Source organism: Sinocyclocheilus rhinocerous, unplaced genomic scaffold (genome assembly GCF_001515625.1).
Source record: "Sinocyclocheilus rhinocerous isolate Xijiao unplaced genomic scaffold, SAMN03320098_v1.1 scaffold1642, whole genome shotgun sequence".
Classification (NCBI taxonomy): domain Eukaryota; kingdom Metazoa; phylum Chordata; class Actinopteri; order Cypriniformes; family Cyprinidae; genus Sinocyclocheilus; species Sinocyclocheilus rhinocerous.
Window position 1 is genome coordinate 67090 of NW_015637575.1, and position 21942 is coordinate 89031.

Sequence of the window (21942 nt, forward strand, 5' to 3'; positions counted from 1 at the left end):
GTGACGATACATTGATGTGTAAAGACACAAAACGATCGGTCTGTGCAAGAAACTGAACAGTATTTATATAGTTTTTTACCTCTGATTTTCACCGCATTGTCTGAACTGTCCAGAGCGCATCCTGAGCGCGTTCAACAGCCATTACCGCCACCTATCTCTCAAGTGGACCATTGACACTCTATCTACAATCTCAATTAGGAGTGTCAATGGTCCACTTGAGAGATAGGTGGCGGTAATGCACTTATAAGTCTGCGATCCGCCGTAAAGCAAGAGGAAGAAGACGCATCAGCCGCCGGCTGTCGAGGCTCAGGACAGTTCAGACAATGCGGTGAAAATCAGAGTTAAAAAACTATATAAATACTGTTCAGTTTCTTGCACAGACCGATCGTTTCGTGTCTTTACACATCAATGTATCGTCACGAGCCGCAGGGTTTAATTTGGTTTTGTTTGTGTATGTATTTTTAATTCTCAAAACCGTGATTCCCATTCACTTCCATTATATGACTGACAGACTGCAACGGTTTGACTTAAAAATCTTCGTTTGCGTTCTACTGAAGAAACAAAGTCACCTACATCTTGGATGCCCTGGGGGTAAGCAGATAAACACCAAATTTTCATTTTTGGGTGAACTATCCCTTTAACGTTCAAATTAGGGAAGTTTTACGCAACTGTGGAAATGCCATGAAATGTGAATTTTTCAGTGTCTCTTCATGGTGCAGCCGTGCTTTAACTTTTTATTCAAGTAAAGACTTAAGTGTGAAAGCGAACAAATGTATACATAATTATTCCATAATATTCTAATATTCATATCAACAACTATACTGAGATGGCTGGCTTACAAAAACAATAAATGGAAAGTGAAGTGGACAATACATTTTTGAAAGACATCTTTACTGTTATTTATGATTAATTTAATTTGTCCTTACCTAATTAAACTTTCAATTTTTAAAAAAAAAAAGAATTATACTGTGATTAAAAGTATAGTAAACAAAGAACAAAAATCTACTTTAATATTAGGGCAATACAATTAGCCTTCATTTTATTTGATATTTTTATTATTCATGTAAATAATCATTCTATCCAATATTTGTTTACACAGCATTCAGGACAAACATGTATTTTATTGCATTCATCCAAGTTCAGCATGAAAAAATTATGTCAAGGTGTAAGTATATGAGATGAACAAAGCACAATTAAATAATCGCCATTATTCATATTACAATTCATTCTGTCCCTACTGTCAGTAAATTAAATCAAATTTACTGTCAGTAAATGAGGCTGAGGGTTGATACCGAGGGACACATTTTGAGTTGTAAGAAGGTAATTAGATCCTGTGTTTGCCAAACACACTTAGATCTATAAATCTGAGGTGTGTGCGTGAGCGAGCACAGGCCATTAGCAAAAGGTTTATGTACAGGGCACCATTGCCTTGGGCCAGATATTTCATACCGACTGGAATCTGTGTCAGTGGAGAGCTGTGCTTTGTTCGCTCTGCCTTCAGGCTTTGTAACTTCCTCCTGTGCTCCATGTATTCTCTTCTCTTGTCTTGCCTCTTTTTCAGTCAGTATACACATAAAAGTGAGTTGTTAGATACTAAAGAGCACCTGAGGCATGCTAATGTAAATTTCAAGGTGCTGTTCACCTCTTGGACAATACTAAACGGACAAAATAACATGTTATTTAGGGGTGGAAGCATAATAGAACAAGCAAGCAGAATGGCTAATAGGCTGTGAAAATGGGCGGGGCTTAGCGGCCTGGACATTTGCCTGGATCATGTCGCAATTACAAGTTAAAGATTAGGGGTGGGTGATATATGATGATCAAAGTTTCACACTATATTCACAATTATCTTGCTGGTTAAGCAACACTGTGAATACTGCAATGATTATGAGGCATTTTTAACTTGACATGGGATATTTAAAATGCAACCGCCTTTACAATACCCAGTCAAGCCAGCTGCGACGAAAATACTGCTCATTAAAATAATGACGGTAATTTGCAGGAAGAGCAAAGAGAGGTGCTTTCAGGGTTTCTTTCAATGAATTTGATCAGCAAGTATTCACATAATGACAAAACATGATTCCTTAAATTAAGAGTTTATTGTTTTGGTACATTAACAGTGCCTTATTGTAACAGTGTCCTATAGTAAGCAAGGTAACACTTTATTTTAAGGTGTCCTTGTTACACGTTACATGTACTTACTATTAAATTAACAATTAATTATGCATAATTACATGCAAGTAACCCTAAGCCAAACCATAATCCTACCCCTAACCATATAGTAAGTACATGTAGTTAATTAATATTACTCAGTACTTAAATGTATAATTACACTGTAACAAGGACACCTTAAAAAAGGCGAAACCATAAGCAGACACCCTTGTAACAAATAATCAATTTTAAGGAATAGCGCAAATATTATTTTTAAATCAAGTTCCCAGAAAACTTAAAATATAATAATTATTATTACTTATAAGTTTTGTTATATGGTTTCAAAAAACAATTATTTTAAATTATATTTTTATTGTATTTTACTTCTTGTTCATCTTTTCACTGAAGAAGAAAATACACAGTTAAAAAGAATTTATGTAAAATGGCTAAAATGACTGTCAGTTAAAATGACCTATTGATGACATTTTAATAATACAGGATCATTTTAATTTAATCTGAAAACAAACCAAGTATATAAATTTGGTTTAGAAATGCACTTTATTTTACAGTATGTGCACTTATCTGTACTTACAGTGTACGTACTGGGAAATATAAGGTAATTGCATGGGTTAGGTTTAGAGGTAGGTTCATGGTTAGTCACTAATTATTACCCAGTTACTGTAATTACAATAACATAGTATGTACATGTGGAACAGGACTGTAAAATAAAGTGCTACCATAACTCTTTTTATTACCAAGTAGAGTTATATTTTGTCAAAAAACTAATATTATTTAAAACTATATTTTTACTGTATTTAACTTCTTGTTCATCCTCTGATAGAAGAAGAAAAGACACGGTTAAAAAAAAAAACTATGTAAATTCTGTTTGACATTTCCTAAAATGACTTCCTATTGACGTTTTAATAATATAGGATCATTTAAATTTAATATGAACAAACCAAATATTATTTGCATGGTACTTCAAGGTACATGGCCAAATATACAGTATGGCAGTGCCATAATAGTTTTTGTTACTTTTTTATTAGAGAAAAGCCTAGAGCATCAGGCAACATCACAGCTACAGGCTAAAACCTTCATACTAAAACGAGCACCTTCCCTCTTATCTTGAATACACAAGAGAGTTTATAAAGGCGTACTGCTCACGATCTCCAGCTAAAACAATATGCAATAAACAAAGCCCCTGACAGAATGGATCTACTCCACAGCAAACAATTTCATCCATTTCCTCAGCTCCGTGCTTTATCGCTGTGTTCCGTCATAACCAAGAATTTACCTTAGGAGTACCAGTAGTGCCGGAGGTGTACAGGACGTACAGAGGATGATGAGCGGGGACGGACACACAGTCGTGAGGGCGGGCAGTGGCCATCTCCTCCTCCCAGTCCAAGCTCAGGTCAGGACACATAGACACCTTTTCCTGTGGGAAAAACAACAGTGTTAGACACAGGATGAATGTATGTCCTTCAGAATGATCAGAGATTAATTTCCAAATATTTTAATTCTGTTGTCATTTACTCACCCTCATGTCGTTCCAAACCTGTATGGCTTACTTTCTTCTGTGGAACGTAAAAGAAGATCTTTTAAAGAATGTTGGTAACCACACAACTTTTTTCCCTCAATGGCTTCCATTATATGGACAAAAATACAATAAAATCAATGAGATCTAAAACTATTTGGTTACCAACATTCTTCAAAATTGTCATACAGGTTTGGATTACATGAAGGTGAGTAAAGATGACAGAATTTTTGGGTGGACTATCACTTTAAAAAACAAATTGCTCAGTCAAGGCAGCAGTGCTATTTTAGAATTATTTACATACGTTTATAGTTTTTATTAATATTTTGAGTTAGGTTTTAGTTTAATATTTATTGTTTTAATTTCAGTTTTCATTAGTCATTCTGTTGTGCTTTTGCCATTTTTTTAGTTTTTGTTTTTTTTAATATTTACATTTTTTATTTCAGATTTATTTTTAATTTCAGTTAGTAACTAGTAACATTTCTACCTTTTTGTTTAGAAATGTAATATTTCATCTAATATTTATGGTTTCATCTAATATTTATATTTTCAATTAACAAAAATGTTTTAGTACTACTTTTAGTTTTAGTTAACAATAGCAACACTGCCAGGCAGATGTAAAAAACTGAATAGTTCTGCCATGATTTATGCACGCAGATGCTGTTTCAAAGCTGTATGACTTTCTCTTTTTTCTATTTTTCTTTCAGGAAAACCCTTTTTTTTAAATGACATACATACTAATGTTAATTTTATTAATTACGTTTATAAGTGGATTGGGGGGTCACTGCCTCAACAAAACTCAAAATGCAACATTTGGTGGGGTTAGTTGCATTAGTGTGTGTTTTGATATTTGTTGTGAAGTGCGAACACACATTTAGATGTGTTTTAATGCCAATTAAGTCGTTCTGAATATTCTAAAATCTTCCGTAAATAAGATCCTGCCATGTAGAAATCTTCTAAGAACTAATACAATGTGCACTCTGAGTGTGCTCTTCTGGGGCTGGCAAATTCTCCCCTCGCATATGATTTTAACTCATATATTTCCAAGATGTGTTCATCTTCACCAACCATGCGGGATTCATCCTGTAACCCAAACCGCTGGAAAATCAAAAAGCTATTTGCTAACAGTTTCCATGACAACACAGGATGAAGGTTAAGTAATTCCCTGCGTTGTGAAATCAACATACTGATTCTAAAATGTAGCAACATATGAAAACCCATTTAAGAGACTTTAAAACAGGAAAAAGATTCTAGAGTTTGTTGAAATGCTGAACCCTTTGAACATTTGATTTGCTAATAATTTCTTGAGTGGTATGTTATTGCAGCTATAAAAATGACTAACTTCCTTCTACAATGATTGATATTGGTTAAGTGCCAGCCTCCTTGAGAATGAGGACGTGAAAGTCTAATTTAGAGGTACTCTCTTTAAGAAAGGGGACCACATTAGCATTTTTATTCTGTGACTGCATTATCTTCTCTTTTAATAGTTAATAGGCAGCAGAAAGTGGGCCAGTTTGATAATGAGACTGGCGTCCAAGTGCCGTGGGGTTTCTGGGAGCTCACCATGCTGGGACGGTTGTAGATGAGGACTTTGTGTGGTTTGTGACTGCTGAGCTCCAGAGCTTTCTCAACCAGGGGAATGTACTCTACTCTTCTGCCCGGCTCGATGCCAAATGATGCTGTCACCAGCAACTTGGGCTGTGGGGGAAATAATGATTTAAGAGGGGAAGCGGATTTCGCAACCTAAGCAGATATATGCATTTACAAAAATAGTTATTTGTTATTCATTTTCATTACAAAAAACAATGGCTTACCTTAGCATGGTCGATGCGGACGGAGAGCTCTTTGGAGGCAAATCCTCCAAATATGAGGCTGTGGGTGGCACCAATACGGGCACATGCCAGCATGGTGAACATGGCCTGAGGAACCATAGGCATATAGATCACCACCAGGTCGCCCATCTTCACACCATGCCTCACCAGGACACCCGCCAACCTGGACACCTACAAACAGGGGTGTGGATGCTGAATTTTATGGACAAACTGGAATCATATAAATGCAAACTGGTCCAACATTTTGGAAGAGGAAGAAGGTTCTTGACATTTAACATTGCTTAGCAAATTTTCTTAGCAATAGGAATCCACACAATTCCTAATCTCGTGAATTCCTATTGAAATGACTTTATTTTGTCCACAAAAAATTCCCCATGCAGATTTTGCAACGGGTTCAAGTTGGTCGTGGACGTGAATTCTGACCAACAGAAACTGTACCTTCATACATTGCTACACTATTGACAAAAAACAATTTATTTTTTGCCTGCCAAATAAATGTTGCTAATGTGACGCATTATCAGTTTTACCTGCTCCTGCACTTCTCTGTATGTGATGACCTGTTTAGTGCCCGTAACCGGACTGTCATAAATGACAGCTGCTTGATCGCCTCTTCCATCCCCCACATGCCGATCGACAGCATTATAACACATGTTCAGCTTTCCTCCAACAAACCTGGAATGAAAACAGATGTTCTTAAAGGAATATTTGAACTATAAGTAATACTCATGTTGTAATCACTATCAGTTTAAAGTACCTTTAAAGTTATCAATCAACATGATTAAAATTCCATTTACCATCATGCACTAATCAATATTAATTTCAATAAAGTGCAACAGTGGCCATTCAATTTTCCAGCTACCTTGGTTCCAGAAGTATATTTCATATAGGGATTTTAAAAAGTCTTCATTTAAAAGTTATAACGGCATGAACCAAACCAACCAGCTTTGAGGTAAATCACATTACAAATGTTGATTTGAAGCAAAAAACTATTTGAAAATCTGACAAAAAGACTAAAGTACAAGACTGTGTAATTATGACTAGTATTATGAATTACATAAATTAAACGATAAATGTGGGTAATATGTAATGTTGTTTTTCCACCAGGAATACCACTGTTAAACATGATTACTTAAATAAGTTGGAATAATACAGTCTGATGGATTCAACAAAAGTATATACCAGTGATTAGGGCTGCACGATAAATCGCATGCGATATTTAACGCGCATCTTGTCAGAAAAGCCGGTTCTGTAATCAGTGGTAAATCTCCATCACGTGCGTGCTTTCACATTGAGCAGCATTAACTACACAGAGCCGTTGTTCACTGACGAGCTGCGCAAAAACTCGCGCGAATATGAACGTGGTTTGGCGCAGCTCGTCAGTGAACAACGGCTCTGTGTAGTTAATGCTGCTCAATGTGAAAGCCCGCAGGTGATGGAGATTTACCGCTGATTACAGAACCGGCTTTCTGACAAGATGCGCGTTAAATATCGCATGCGATTTATCGTGCAGCCCTACCAGTGATTAACAACCTTGTAACTCACAGTATGTCTGTCTTTAAAGATGTATAAGTTACTGTTCAAAATCAATTCCCTTATGGAGAAAATCAACGGAATTTTTACTTCAGGAACTTGACCCAAATGAACTCAAATGAACTCGAACTCGACCCAAATGAAAATGAATTCATGGACATTAGGCCTTTTCACCCTCCAAGACACTAGATGGCTGTAATGCATTTGAAATGCAAAATATACATCAATAGATGTCAGAACCAAGGACAGTCATAATGAACTGCACACATTCTCAGTTAAGTTATTCAATGTCTATCCACAGCTCACTAAGTAACACCTCAGTCATTCTTGAGACATGGGACAAAACAGGTCCAGCAAGGGTAACTGCTATTAGGTTTAAAAATAAAAATATTTTCAATTTTAAATGTCATGAGGGATTAATAATAGAATGTATTTAACACAATTATCACCTTCAATTTAATTTTCTAAATGTTAAAAACATCTTGAATGCTGTTAAAGATAAAGCTGAAATTATATTACACAGTCCAAGGTAAAAAAGCACATTTTGTTAAAAAAGAGAAAAGTTGGGAGGTTGTATCAAAGCATAGCTCAGTAGCTTAGTACATATAAGATACATAAATGTAGTTTCATTTGTCTGAGTACAAGGTTTTATTTTTTCAATTTTGCACCCTGTTTTGTCCCACTTCCCACCATAAACCCAAACTCACTGCAGCTGCTAAAATGATTTTAAAAAATGAAAAGCCTGTCTTAAATATGCATTAGTTTACCACTTTAATGTTACTAAGATTAGGAAACAAAATAATATATAAACAAAAGTGGGCGTACACACGGGAAGCAGTCTATGCGTTTTATCTGCGCTGTTGATTGGTCTAGACACGTATGCGTCAGACAGACGTCATTCCGTTACGTCACGTTTTTAAAAGTGGGCGCGTCATGTTAAAAAGAAAATCATTTTTTCCCCCGTAAATATTAAAGTATTGTCATAATTTACTCCCCCTCATAATTTCACAAACACTCCCGACTTCCTCTCTTCACCCTTGACTCTCTCTCTCTCTTCAGTGAAACTCAAAAAGAAGTTGTTTTGCAGAATTCCAAGGACTGACAGGCTCAGTCACTATTCACTTTCATTGCATTTATTCTTCCATACAATGAAAGCGAATGGTGACTGAGACTGTCATTGCCCCTCACACCATTTTTTGGGTGAATCCCTTTAAAAACAGCCCCAGACCCCTGCTTTCACTTAAATTCTGTTACTATTGACCGCAAAAAGGCAACATATCAACGGCCCCTAGTGTATAGGCTGTACTTACCATTTTGGAAACACTGTATCCGTATTATCCAGAGTCTGAGTCCAGTGTTCAAACCAAGTGATACCATCTGCCGCTTCACTCCAGAACTTTTCGGGTTTGTCACGTGCCAGGCCGAACGCGTCTTCATATGTGTATTTTGATGAAAAGGTACGAATAAAATGTTTCCTGTATGTGTTACAAGCTCTGTTTGGCGTATAAATCAGCGGTTTACACCCATTCCAGATATTTGTCTGTACCTTCTGCAGGTAACATGGTCCAGACACACCTGTGCATGAAAACTTCAGACCCAACAAACATCTTGAACCAACAGCACTCACTGTTTTGTTACTTTCCTTAACTCTAGACACCGTTACATTTCCAATGCAGATGTGTTTTAAACGCGTAGTTTGGTAAAGACGCATGTTTGTTGTGGTTTTCTGTTCGTTATCGCGTCGTTTCAGCTCTAGTGTTTGTTGACGAGCAACGCTGATTCAAGTGAGCTCCAAATTTCTCAACTCAAAAATGGCCGCGCAATAATTCAATACTTCAGATCACAGCCAGAGGCCACTCCAAGATACTGCAACCCATGCAATGTGATCGTTACGTAATGTTGGGGCTTTCTGAGGTGCCCCTGCATGATTTATGAAACACAATGTTAAGCAATGCTATAGTCTGCATAAAATAGCCTATAACTTTTTAATGCAAATAATCTCCAAATATGAAGGCAGCTATATATTTTCATATATACAGCCAGACACGCTGTTCTAGAACAAATGTTAAGCGTGATATTAAACCTGTAAAACCTGACATATGTGATATAAAAATAAATAAATACAAAGTTGCATACTGTATTTTTGTTGATTTTTGATACATCAGGCTTTTATGACTCAAAGTATGACATAGTATGTTTTATTCAGAGGCCAAAATTGAGTGAGAATATGGAATTTGGTACAGTTTCTGATATTTATATGATGAAAAATTTTGAGACATGTATAAATAAACATTCCTTAAAAGCCTGTTGGAACATATTTAATCAATTTTACCATTATATTATATAAATAATAATATAATAAATTAAACCTAAGTTGATGCAAATTTAGAATGTCACTAAAAGGCCTTTTACTTAATAAAAAAGTATAAACTATCAATCAGAACCGAAGGCATGTAGTAGATTGTATGCAGGTTTATATCATGTTGATAATTAAGAGGTCTTAAAGGGGTCATATGATGCTGCTAAAAAGAACATTATTTTGTGTATTTGGTGTAATGAAATGTGTTTATGCGGTTTAAAGTAAAAAAAAAAACATTATTTTCCACATACTGTACATTATTGTTTCTCCTCTATGCCCCGCCTTTCTGAAACGCGTCGATTTTTACAAAGCTCATCAGTCTGAAAAGCGAGGTGTGCTCTGATTAGCCAGCTATCCAGTGCGTTATGATTGGCCGAATACCTCAAGCGTGTGACGGAAATGTTACGCCCCTACCATACTGTGATGCCGTGTCCCAGTGCGACGAGACTAAAACAATAAAACCCATTACAAACGAGGCAGTTGTTGCAGATCTTCTTTATGCACCAAGAGCTTGTAACACTCTAAAGAGAAAGGAAAAAATGAAATCGCATCATATGACCCCTTTAAATTTGTGTATCAGATACAGTAGGGTTAAAAAGACAACATGTTTTTGGCTTTTATATTGTCATTGCACCAGAGCAAATTAAAATATTATGTGGAAAATATTTACTTTGTAATAAGCTGACAGTCTTTTCTACTCTGAGTACTGTTAGCTTCTAAACAAAAGAGACACAAGTCACCTGACTTTTATTGGTACAGTATTTTTCATAATAAATATTGTTCCAAAGCATCTTTGCCTTAAAACTCAGTTGAGCAAGCCGAAGGCAACAGCGAACCAGAGAAATTCCCTAGACAAATACAACACTACAAACTATTCTTGAAGGTATGTAGATTGTAAGCAAGCTAGGAGATTAAAATAAAGAGATTATTTTTGTCTTCAGTTTTGTGAACTGATTATTCCCAGTCTGTCTTTAGAACTGTTGGTGTCTGAAATTTTCCACGGACCCCCTCAGCACACTCTTGTGCCCCCCTGACTTGCAGTCAAATCAATAACACAGAACGAGATTGTAATGTAAAATCATGCTGCCTGGTTAATAAGAGCCCATGGTAATAAATGCAATAAATTGAGGGCACTAGGATGAAGTCACACCTACACACTTGCGGTTTGACTTCAGATGTTTGGAACCAATCATAAATACTAATGTCATAAGAAATTGCTTAAATATGGAAATAAGGAAACCTAATAGAGCCAGGATATTTATTGCTAATATTATCATCTAAAAGACATACTGGTGAATAAACAATGGCTATAGGATATAATCTTCATTATAATCTTCTACTCTTCATGTTTGTGATCCTGTCTCTCTCTCTTTCTGTCTGACTGTGTTCCGAATGGAATACTACAGTAGCTTACTACTTACTGAATACTGTGCATTATATACTACTGTATACTGCCTAGTATTTCCATTTTCTACGGATTTTTCCCTCCAGTATTCTACGTAATGTACACATTTAGTTAAAAATAATAGGTCATTTGAGTATTGCATTCATGTAGAACATTTACACTCACTGTCTACTTTCATAATGGAAAAGAACAGCTTGGAAAGTCTGCAAAATATCTCCTTTTGTATTTCACAGAAGAAGGAAATTCATACAGGTTCAGAAAGACATGAGGGTGAGTAAATTAAGACAGAATTGAATTTTTTTGGGTGAACTATTCCTTTTAGATTTAGATTTAGATTAGAATGGTTTCAGAGGCCATATCTTATCCATGGCTCTCGCAAGACTACAAGCCATTTCAGTCAGTAATGCCTACGGTCTGTGTCCATACCCCTCTCTGATTGCTGACTGCAGTCCCATTTTAACTGTGCAACCTGGACACTGTGATTGAGTCATTCATCAGTCTTGCTGGCAGTTAAGGGATGATGTGATTTACAAATCGCTTGTGCAATGTTTTCTATTAGAGTGGCTGAGGCGATTAATGCTAAGTGGTCCTAGTCCTGTGTGGCAGATTGTCTGTACACAGATTACGAAGTGAATTGCTCAGGATTTAATAGAGCTGAATAAGATAAATATAAATTGCAGTATGATGCACATTGCTAGATTGGTGACATTTACGCTTTTTGGTTGCAAAACAATGATGTAACCAACAGTTACTGCAAAACAGCAGCATAAAAAGCTGGTAAAAAACAACAACTACACTATGGAGTCTGCTGAAAATGTATATATACAGAGAATATCATACATTTCTATTATTATTTGATTTTTTTAAAATAGTTTTTCTTTATAGTTTCCCTGAGGTCCACGTGTAATATAAGTATGTTTTCGTGCTAAAACCCATGTTATTTTAGTTTTTGATAACCTTTTTACATTTAAATTAGACACCCTCTATGCTGTCTTGTGCTTGTCAAATATACTTTTTTATAGTTTTGGAATAAAGCTTAATTGCATTGCGATTTTAATTGTGTCACACAAACTGTTAAGGTCAGACTGACATAATCAGAAACACTGTAAAACTAAAACTTCTGTCATACTTTACTAAGATCGGGATCCTTCAGAAGAATATGCAGAGCAGTAGGTGCTACACGCAGCTAGAAACAGCACAAGACTTAATCATATTTTAGGGTATGTTTTCATGACAATGATGTACTTAAAAATGAAATGTTTTTTCTTTGCATTTTTGAAGCTTTCATGTACAGACACCAATGCTGTCAAAATGATCCCTGTTCACAAGGATCCACAAAAACCACTAAAAACACTGTATTATGCATGCCAGGCCAGTAGCTGACAATGTCACTTTGTAAAGAAACACTATGCCTGTTCCATACCTATAGACTCAATGCATGCGCATGTCGTCACTGTTTTCACAAATTCACATTTTTGTTGTTTACACTGAGATGATAACGGTATCATTTTCAAAAACTTGCACCATTTTTAGTTGAAAATGGTGTCTTGTAAATGCCCCCTTAGTCTCATCTTTATTTCTTCTGGAAATAAACAGCATCTGTCCAGCTTTCTCCTCTTTATCTCTGAGAATGGGCTTAAGAAGTCAGAGGTCAGTAAATAGCGCTCTTATTTCAATAAATGTTCTTACTGGACTAGGGAATTATTCTGTTCTTGAAGTTCCAGTGTGTCTTTTATCTCAAAAGATCAGGGTAAATTTGATACCTTATAACCCCTTTTAGCAAAATCGTCTTGTGCTGAATGATCAAATTACTCCATAAATGTCTATGTTCTGTCTGGCATCTGGCATTCGCCTCAAATCTCCATTTGGATGTATTTGTTTCAGGTTTTGCATTCTGAATAGCCTCACCGCGTGTCTTCATCTCTGATCTGCATTCAGCAAGCACATCACACAAACTGCGCATCTTCAATTAGTTTCCTCCCTGTGTTGCAGGATTCTAGACAAGAATCGAGCCTTAGAACTTAATGCCCGTCAACTTTCTCCCAGCGCCAATTTGTCAGTATAGGACTTTCTAAAATAGTGCTATTCATATTGCCATAACTCTTTCTCTCTCTGGCAGTAATAGTGCAACCATTGTTTGATTGGAAATATTTCTATTTTACTTTGTCTGGCCTGTTATATTGTCTGCTACCCTGATGTGAACATGTGGGAGGGTGTCAATGATCTTACTCCAGTGTAAAGGCACTCATGCTGCAATCTCACATGAGATTTTATGAGTGGCAATTTAATTAGTGCAGCTGCAAGTTGATGGACAACCTTGTATGAACCCAGAATATTCCTTTATTACCACCTGCAGGTCACTGTCAGACAATATTCCATCTGCTGATAAAATACACGATTAGTTAAGTCTGCGATGTTATAGGCTTTCTAGTTAAACAGCTGTTACTCTTTTGCAACCTCAAGGTGTGGTCATATTCGTTAAACTTCATGAGCAAAAAGGTCCACTGTCTATTGTCATTCGTGTAGCGATGTATGAAGCACAGCTCACACAGAAGTCACTTTCAAACCAAACACCTTTCTGTTAGTCAATGAGGCGAATTCACATGAGCAACCTGAACACAAGCAAAATCTGCATGGGGAATTGTTTTTGCTCTCACATGAAACGCTTAGATGCACAGATTACTATTAAAATGACTAGATTTTTCCTGCAAAATTTTGCAGAGACAAAACAAGCAAAAATAAAACTAGGTTTTTATATTTTATGATAAATGTTTGTTCAAATCCTTAACCCAAAATATGAGGATCGGTAATAGTGACACTTGCTTTAAAGGGGTCATATGATGCGATTTCAATTTTTCCTTTCTCTTTGGAGTGTTACAAGCTCTTGGTGCATAAAGAAGATCTGTAAAGTTGCAAAGACTAAAGTCTCAAATCCAAAGAGATATTCTTTATAAAAGTTAAGAGTCAGCCACACCTACCTAAAACGGCTCGTTCGAACACGCCCCCACATACCTACCCGTGGACGAAGCGGAGTCCAGCACGGGGCCGTCACATGTGGTTGCCGCAGACATCACAATATGGTAAGGGACGTAACATTTCCGTCACACGCTTGAGGAATTCGGCCAATCACAACGCACTGGATAGCTGGCCAATCAGAGCACACCTCGCTTTTTCAGACCGATGAGCTTTGTAAAAATCGACGCGTTTCAGAAAGGCGGGGCATAGAGGAGAAACAATAATGAACAGTATGTGGAAAATAATGTGTTTTTTTAACCTTAAACCGCATAAACACATTTCATTACAGCAAATACACAAAATAATGTTCTTTTTAGCAGCATCATATGACCCCTTTAACAAACACCACTAAGAAGAGCACACAAGCAGGCCATGTTTGACATATCCAAATATCACAATGACGTGCTGTTTGGTTTGTCTTCTAAGACGTGTCAAAGCAACATATACGCTTCCATTCATCATGAATCAGACAACAACATCTGCCTCTGCCATGCTAAACGGGGGAAAAAATAACAAAAGCAAGCTGTCTCTCAAGCACGCATATGTTAGCTAACAGCAGCCGTCTTGTATCTGCCCCCTTCAAGCCACTTTCATCTCACGATACGCTATCCTTGCACCGAACACGACTCTGTGTGAAAGGCGTCCTACAGGGATGTGGTGTCATGTTCCAAAACTTCCTGACAGCCAATTGACTAGATGCTGTTTTCTTGAGGAAACTGCAGACACATCGAACGAACCGTAGTATTTCTACACTGAATAATAAGGCAGCTCTTCCGCTTAAAACAAGCTGAGATCAGGTGTGGAGAAAAAAGGTGACATCTTTGCTAAAGGCCACAGATTAAACTGTGTCCTCACCTGTTGCTTTACATCCACATCATACAATTGTGCGCCATTCAGGATTTAATTGAAAATGCCTTTTAAATCCTTGGATTTGAACTGGATTTGAATTGAGGTAGTAAACAGGATGCAGAACAGTAAGTCATATTTAGGGAGTAAAATTATGAATTTCATACAAATTAATACATTTGTAATTGTTTTTATTTTTAATTTAATCAATAATTACATTTTTAAATAATGAAATTAATTAATAAGTTTATATATTACTATATATACTATACAAAGAACACTTCATTTCCCCGAATCCCCTAATTTATCCCAAAGCCTTTATTTAAATATTTTTGTATTCTATCTATTTTATCAGGTTTAATATTTCAGAAATCTGAAACATATCAATATCTATACAGTATACTTTATAAATATATACTAAAAACGTTATTGAGGCTGTTCATTGTGTTGATAGTATTTAGTCTATTTATTTTATTTATATTAAAATATTTCTTATACAAATATATAAATTAAAAAATGATGCATTACATTAAAAAGACATAATTAGTCAAAATGAATTCACGTTTATGTTTTCTCACACAACTAATTCATTTATTGCACTGTGTGACTATATTACATTTTTTGGAACTGAGTAAATTCCTCATCCTGTCATTCCAGTTGATTCTGTGGGACGTGGCCAATTTGAATCTAATTCTAACAGCTAATTTTTAAATTGTGAAATTTGCTCAACCCTGACCTACATACAGGTCTAAAATAACACATTTCAGAGAAATATGAATCAGAGTGTTTCTGCTCATGCGAGCTACTATACTCATTCACACAACCTTAAAATAGTCTCTTCTCTCTACTTCTCTCCTGCTGTTAGCTCTCAAATCTGCGCATCCATTCAGAAATCAATTCAATCTCATCGGAAAAGCTTCCCAGAGCACTCTGTTAATCGGACTTTTTTCCAGCAGAATGTTTTCCAGAGGCTGTGTCCCATATGGCCATGAGAGCATAATCTCCCTGTGGCATCTTTCTCTCTGGCTTTAAGCCCTCCATCCATCCCATTATATTTTACCACTGCACATCTGTCCGCAGCTGGAGGACTGACAGAGCAATCCATCAGTGTTGTTATTTCTGAAACCAACCTGCATTTGCAAGTTTGAAACATCTGAATTTTCTTAAAGGAATAGTTGACCTGTTGAATTGAGTCTTCAATTTACTCATGAGCAAAGTAGTGTTATCTAACCATGAATCAGTCTATGAAAAAGGTTATAGTACACCTCTCCTGATGGCTGTTACAGTATTTGTGAGGCCTAAATAATGAGCAAAGTTCATTCTAACAATACAATTATGAAAGAATGTAATAAACTAGAGACGAGCTGCCAAAGACTTGTCTAGTGCCCGTAATTACTTTGACTGTGCAGACACCAAACAATATGAAATACAGGGCTTGCATTCACACTGCAGGGAGCAAATTAGTGGTAGGAGCCACACTGTCTAGTGCTTTAGCTGCTGCTGTCAGTTCACTGCGAAGATCATAGGTCGTGCATGGGATTTGCGTCTGCATAATTTAAGTCTTGCGTTTAACCCCGTGCACTAAGATGCAGGGGTTCAGGACTAGAGCTCTTGAGTATATTCATGGAGATTAATCTAAACCCCCTTCAGGATGATTCTGATCACTACTGCTGTATGAGCAGGGAAGATCTAATACAACATTCTTGCCATCTTATTTAAAGCGTATACTCTTGTTTAATATTTAAGATGAAGAGCGTTTAAGTACTTCAGTCATTTATTGAACTATCCAGCTAAAAATTGTCAATCAAAAGGAACTCTAATACATAATAAGAAAGAGTTTGTAATAAACAAATGATGAGTCGCGCACATGTGCCATGCGAAGCATGCCAATGTAGAGGAATCTCACCATTGTATCCGGGCAAGGCTTTGCCGGTGTTCTGACGATTTGTGCTACCTGCTCATATTGTGCTACCTCCCAGTAAAAAGATAGGTAGCACAAATCGATAGCGAAAAATGCGACCCATCAGATTATGCTACCATCATCTTATTCATGTCTGAGGTTTTTTTAAACCTACCCACCCATACCTACGCTTACCCATAAAACAATGCAAATATATATTTTGGTAGCACAATCTGATAGGTAGCATGTTTCGTCAGTACACCGGCTGTACCAGCAGGGGGCCAAAATGTAAAAACATATTGTTTATGAATAGATTGTATGACAGTTTTATCAACACGTACAGAACAGCACAACCTTTTAATCCAAAAGAAACAAGTGAAAGTTTAATGTACATCTAAACAATTATTTTAAATAATTAATAATAATAAAAATAATTATGAACTGAATCAAGCATGCCTACATAATGTCTTTATTGGAACATTTTAAAAGCATGTAACACACCACACCAGTTTGTCATGTCATGATGACATAAAGGAATACCTAAATTGGTGAAAATGGTTACTTTAAATGAACTGTTCGAAAGAACCAGTTATTGAAAATCAGTCTGTTTTCCCATAACTAAAAACTAGACTTATTATAATTAAAGACCCTTTTTGCACTTAGCAATGCAATCATGACATTGGCGACCCATTCAACCAATCAGAATGCTAATAGGAGTGTTCTCGGTTTGTCACGTCACTCAGCATGGTTTGTTCTGTTTGATTTGTATGTTGTCCAATGTAACAGATCATATACTGAGAGCCAGCAATACATCATGCATTGGATTGTTGTATCAGATTAAATAGTGTTCTTATGATTTGTATTTTCTCGTAGATTTGTGGTGAGACCATGGTGTGGCCAAGTAAACACATCTTTACACTGCTGAGTCTATGGGTGGTTTAGCTACCCAATAATTTTGCCCGATGGCCCAGGGAGCACATATTTGAAAACGACCACCTACATTTTACACTAGAAAAGTATATTGGAGAAACTACAAAGGGGCCCCGGTAGTTCTTATTCATTTATATTATTTAAACAGAACCTCCAGAAGCAATTAAATTTAAGTGGAAACAGATTACTTTTGGTGACATATTTTAAGCATTGCCAGAAACCCAAAGTAATTGTTATGCTTAATGATAGCAGACTTAGACAGATTTATGACAGCAGAAATCCAAAACACCACAGGCCTCACATTATTCAATATCTCTTGCAATAAGCCTGCTATGCTTGAGGTTATAACAGGCATAGTGAGGAGCCTGAATTGTAGCTATAATTTGATCACAGAGAAAATAACCTTGTGTGTCCCTTCATTTTGGGTGCGGCCGGTTAACTGAAGGTTGTGAGATTTTCCTGCAATTGTATTTAAATAACAGCTGTTCAAAGATAAGAACCGCTTGCTGTGAGAGTATTCAGTGTGTATGCAGGACATGTGGAGGTGTCACTTATGTACAATATGAAAGGCTAATCTAGCAAACTAAAATCAATAATATACTTTGTCAACGTGTACAGCATAGACTCATAGTCCTATAACAAACTCTAACCGAGATCTTAGATAAGGATGGAATGCTTGCGTTTGGGAAACAGAACTGTACTAGTCTTATCCTGAAGGAGAGATTGAAAACAGGGAATATAGGAATTTTGGAGCAGTAAAACGTGAGGACGACTACTGACCGATTAGGGTGCTGCTCTGGCTTGCTTGATTCAATGGATGGATGGGTCATAAGGAGCTACGCAACTTTTCCTGGTGGGCCGGTCCACTTGTGGGCCAAATGTCGAAACCAAATTTATATACAAAGTAAAAGCTTAGAAAAGGAAACCCATACATTATGGTACTCTATGGAAATGTAAAGAAAATTCTGTTTCTGTATTCCGTACACACATAGAATGATGATTTGGGGGAATCATTCCTGTGTTTAAATGCAGACGTCACAACTAAAGTCTTCCTGGACAAAGCCATCATGTTTATGCTAATACTGGTGTATTAATACCTTATAAGTGAAGTCAATCAAATCAGTAAAAACACAAATATATAAAAAAATGCAATCAAATGTGCCTCCAATTCCTAGTTTACTGAAAATGTCAATGAAATTATGTGGGATGCAAACAAGGTTCTCTATGATTAGCACTGCATGACATATTCCTCTCCAACAATTGTTTAAAAGCTTTTCCTCTGCAATGTAAAAGCATTATGTTTGAACTAGATCATAGAGTAGGTGATCGTTTTTATTAGGCTGACAGAGGTCCTGGGTTGTTTTTAGGTCACGTGCCATCCTTGCTTCATTCTACTAATGCATTACCCTTGCACAAAATGGATTTGTGTTCAACTGCTTGGAATTCTCATGTATATTGATTTTGGTCTGAAGTCCTCTTTTTCTATTCAGAAAGACAAAATTTGCCTGAGTACTTTGCTAAATTAAACATTAAGTGTTCTTCTTTGACACGCTTGAATTTGAACAAATTTCTCTTGGAAGATATTCAGAGAAAATCAACCCGAAACAATATCAAGACAGTTGCCAACCATAAGATGGTTATACGACGTGTATAAAGTACCGTTGAATTATATTGCATAAAACAGCAGTGATATAATCTTTTCTCTAGGCAAAAGTGTTTCTGAACCCTTTCTGTCCACTTTAGTCTGTCCATTCGAAGATAAAAGCCCAGTCCAGCCTGAGAATGAGATCAAGGGATCATATCTAAGACTATTTTTATCCGAACAAGAGTGTCTGTGTCACCAGTAATTGTGTGTATCAAAAAGAGAGGGTCTAGAAAGACCGACAGTGGTATCAGTCAGACATCAGGGGACAAACGCTCTGTGAGGTCATTTGTGCGGGACTTGCATAGCTCGCCGTCTGAGCTATTATACTGCGAGGTGATTTATGTGCCCTTTACAGTCGGGAATGTCACAGTTGGGCCAATTATTGATAATTCACAGGGTTTGATCAAGTGAGGTCCTGGGATATCAGAGAAGGGTACTGCTTTGTGTCTGCACTAACTCCTGCTGTTTTGGGAGGCCTGCTGTCCGAGACCAGCGTTTTCCTCAGGCTTCCCTGGCCCGTAAAGGATGGCCGTCTGAATCTGGAAAGCGGCAGATGGCTAGCACTCTCTCAGGCAATTTATTCTGGCATGTAAAATGGTGAAGACAATGTGATCCTCAGGAAAACAGTTCTGTCAGAAATGTGTGAAACATTGTGTAGAAGTGTCTTGGCTGACCATCTAGTCAGTCCTGAAAGCTTTTTTATCCACTCTAGCTATTACTGAGTATATAATAAGAACCAAAAATTGTAATGTAATGGATGACAATGGGATTATTAGAAAAAAAAAACAGCTTATAGTCAACATGAAATCAAAACAGACCCTGTTTTCTTTTACTCAATATGTTCATGGTCTCATCGTGCCCAGCGTCAAAATGTAATTTGCTCTGCCTCTAAAACAACTGTCCATTTTTGACCGTTAAAACCACTTATACTACGGGGCTGTTGAATGCTTGAATCTGATTGGCTGATGAATGCCCTAAGGGGAAATGCATGACTAAAGTAGTTCCAGGCAAGTCTTGACCGCTTTACATTTCCATATCACTGCACCAAATGATTTCAGTAATTCCAAAGGCCCTTAAAGCCTACAATAACTGATTAATAGAACAAAGTCCCTGCTCTACTTTTTCTTTTTTCTTTTTTGATAATCCGTTACACCCGGACGTAAGTCACAATGCGAAAAAAAACAAACAATGTCGCTACTTCTGTTTCATCGCGACTTGTGTATGAAACACCCATGTTTCAATCAATTCCTTATAAAGCAAAGTCCAGCTCTACATTAATTTGGCATATTTCTTAGTGAAACAGGATATACAACAAATTACAGAAGTAAACTTGGTTGCAAATGGCATTTCATGTTGACTTCAAACCAATCTGTTCTCTTTGTATATACAGTATGATCCTCGGTAAACCTGTTTTTTTATTAACTTCAGACTTTCTTGTTTGGTACAGCTCTGTTTTTTTCTTCCATGTTACACTGTGTTCTATTTAAAGTCAAAAAATGACATAAAAAGAAAAACAAATTGGCTCCTGTTAGCTTTGCAGGTGTTCAGTTATCAACAAGGATGTCTCCTGGCATACTGCATCCATAAACGATGCTATGCAATGCTAACATTTGCAGGTGTATGGAGATTAGAGAGGTTCATTTACAGGATTTATATTCATGTACAGTAAAGTAGGAACTTTCACTCACTGATATCATTAACTTTGTGAATCTCTATGTGCCGCCACGTTCTTGTGATGTCATACGCCTGTATATCAGTGGATCAGAGTTGCAGATTGAGGTTGGAAACTGCTGGAGTAAAACGCTGGAATTTCCAACTCTCAGAGTTGAATGGAACTATTTACCACAAGACCCCTCAACTCTGTGCAGTTAGGTTACTTATGCAAATTATATTGCACTATATAGACAGAGCAGATTATATGACAGCAGGGAAATACTCATTTAAATACTATACACACAGTGCCCAGTCACACCCTCAACTGTGCCTTTAACACAGAAAAATCATTTGCTATGGACTCAGTCCTCGATATTGAATTGTGGGTTTGAGATGTGTACGCTTGCCACATAGATTGATGTCCTTGTTATTAAATCCTGTCTAGAAAAGGAAACCTCCACAGTGCTGAGAGATATGAGTTTTTGTCTCACTTGAAAGACAACACCGAGTCTCTGGCAGAGATCTGGTCACTCCTCTAGACAAACAGCATCTCGCCGCACTTGATTTGCAGTGTTGAGGTTCTTTATCCGTTGTAAGTATGGGATTGTTTTTCACAGTTTTTTTTTTTTTTTTACTTTCCTCTACATTTGAAATTACTATAGCACTGTTCTTTTTTATTTAAAAGGTTGATTCTTTCTATTATTATTGTCTAATTTTTGCAATATATACACCAAGATTAATTTATATTCACTAGCTTCACAAGCTTCACAAGCTAATGGGTTCATATAGCTATAAAGTAATTAATAATCATGCAAATAAATTCTAGAAGACTGCATTATGAATATTGAATATAAATTAAAATGCAAAACCTGGTCTGTTGTCAGATACATTGAAATTCAAATCCTCATAATGAATTATAGTGGGGAGTGTAAAAGGGTCCCCCATAGTAAAGTTTTATTTCTCTTTTAAAGCTCTTGAGACTTAACAGAGTTCTCAGTTGTGTTTCATTGTATTTCACAGTTTAAAGTCGACATGAAATGAGATTTCAACCTAAGTTATAGATCTTATTGTGAATGATTTATCCATGTATGCAGGGGCGTAGCCATCATTTCAGAAGTGAGGGGGACAGAAATGTTATATAT

At 36.6% G+C, this 21942-nt stretch overlaps 1 protein-coding gene across 1 annotated transcript in view; it reads right to left on the reverse strand.

Moving 5' to 3' along the window:
- LOC107749070 (acyl-CoA synthetase short-chain family member 3, mitochondrial-like) overlaps nt 1–8952 on the reverse strand; it is a 36842-nt gene extending 27890 nt beyond the window's left edge. The window contains exons 1-5 of the mRNA XM_016564119.1: nt 8358–8952; nt 6045–6189; nt 5500–5688; nt 5249–5383; nt 3446–3586 (exon numbers count right to left, since the gene is read on the reverse strand). Of these exons, the coding sequence (XP_016419605.1) occupies nt 3446–3586; nt 5249–5383; nt 5500–5688; nt 6045–6189; nt 8358–8758 (1011 nt within the window). The 5' untranslated portion in view covers nt 8759–8952. The remainder of the gene's footprint in view (nt 1–3445; nt 3587–5248; nt 5384–5499; nt 5689–6044; nt 6190–8357) is intronic.
- Between the last annotated feature and the right edge of the window lie 12990 nt (nt 8953–21942).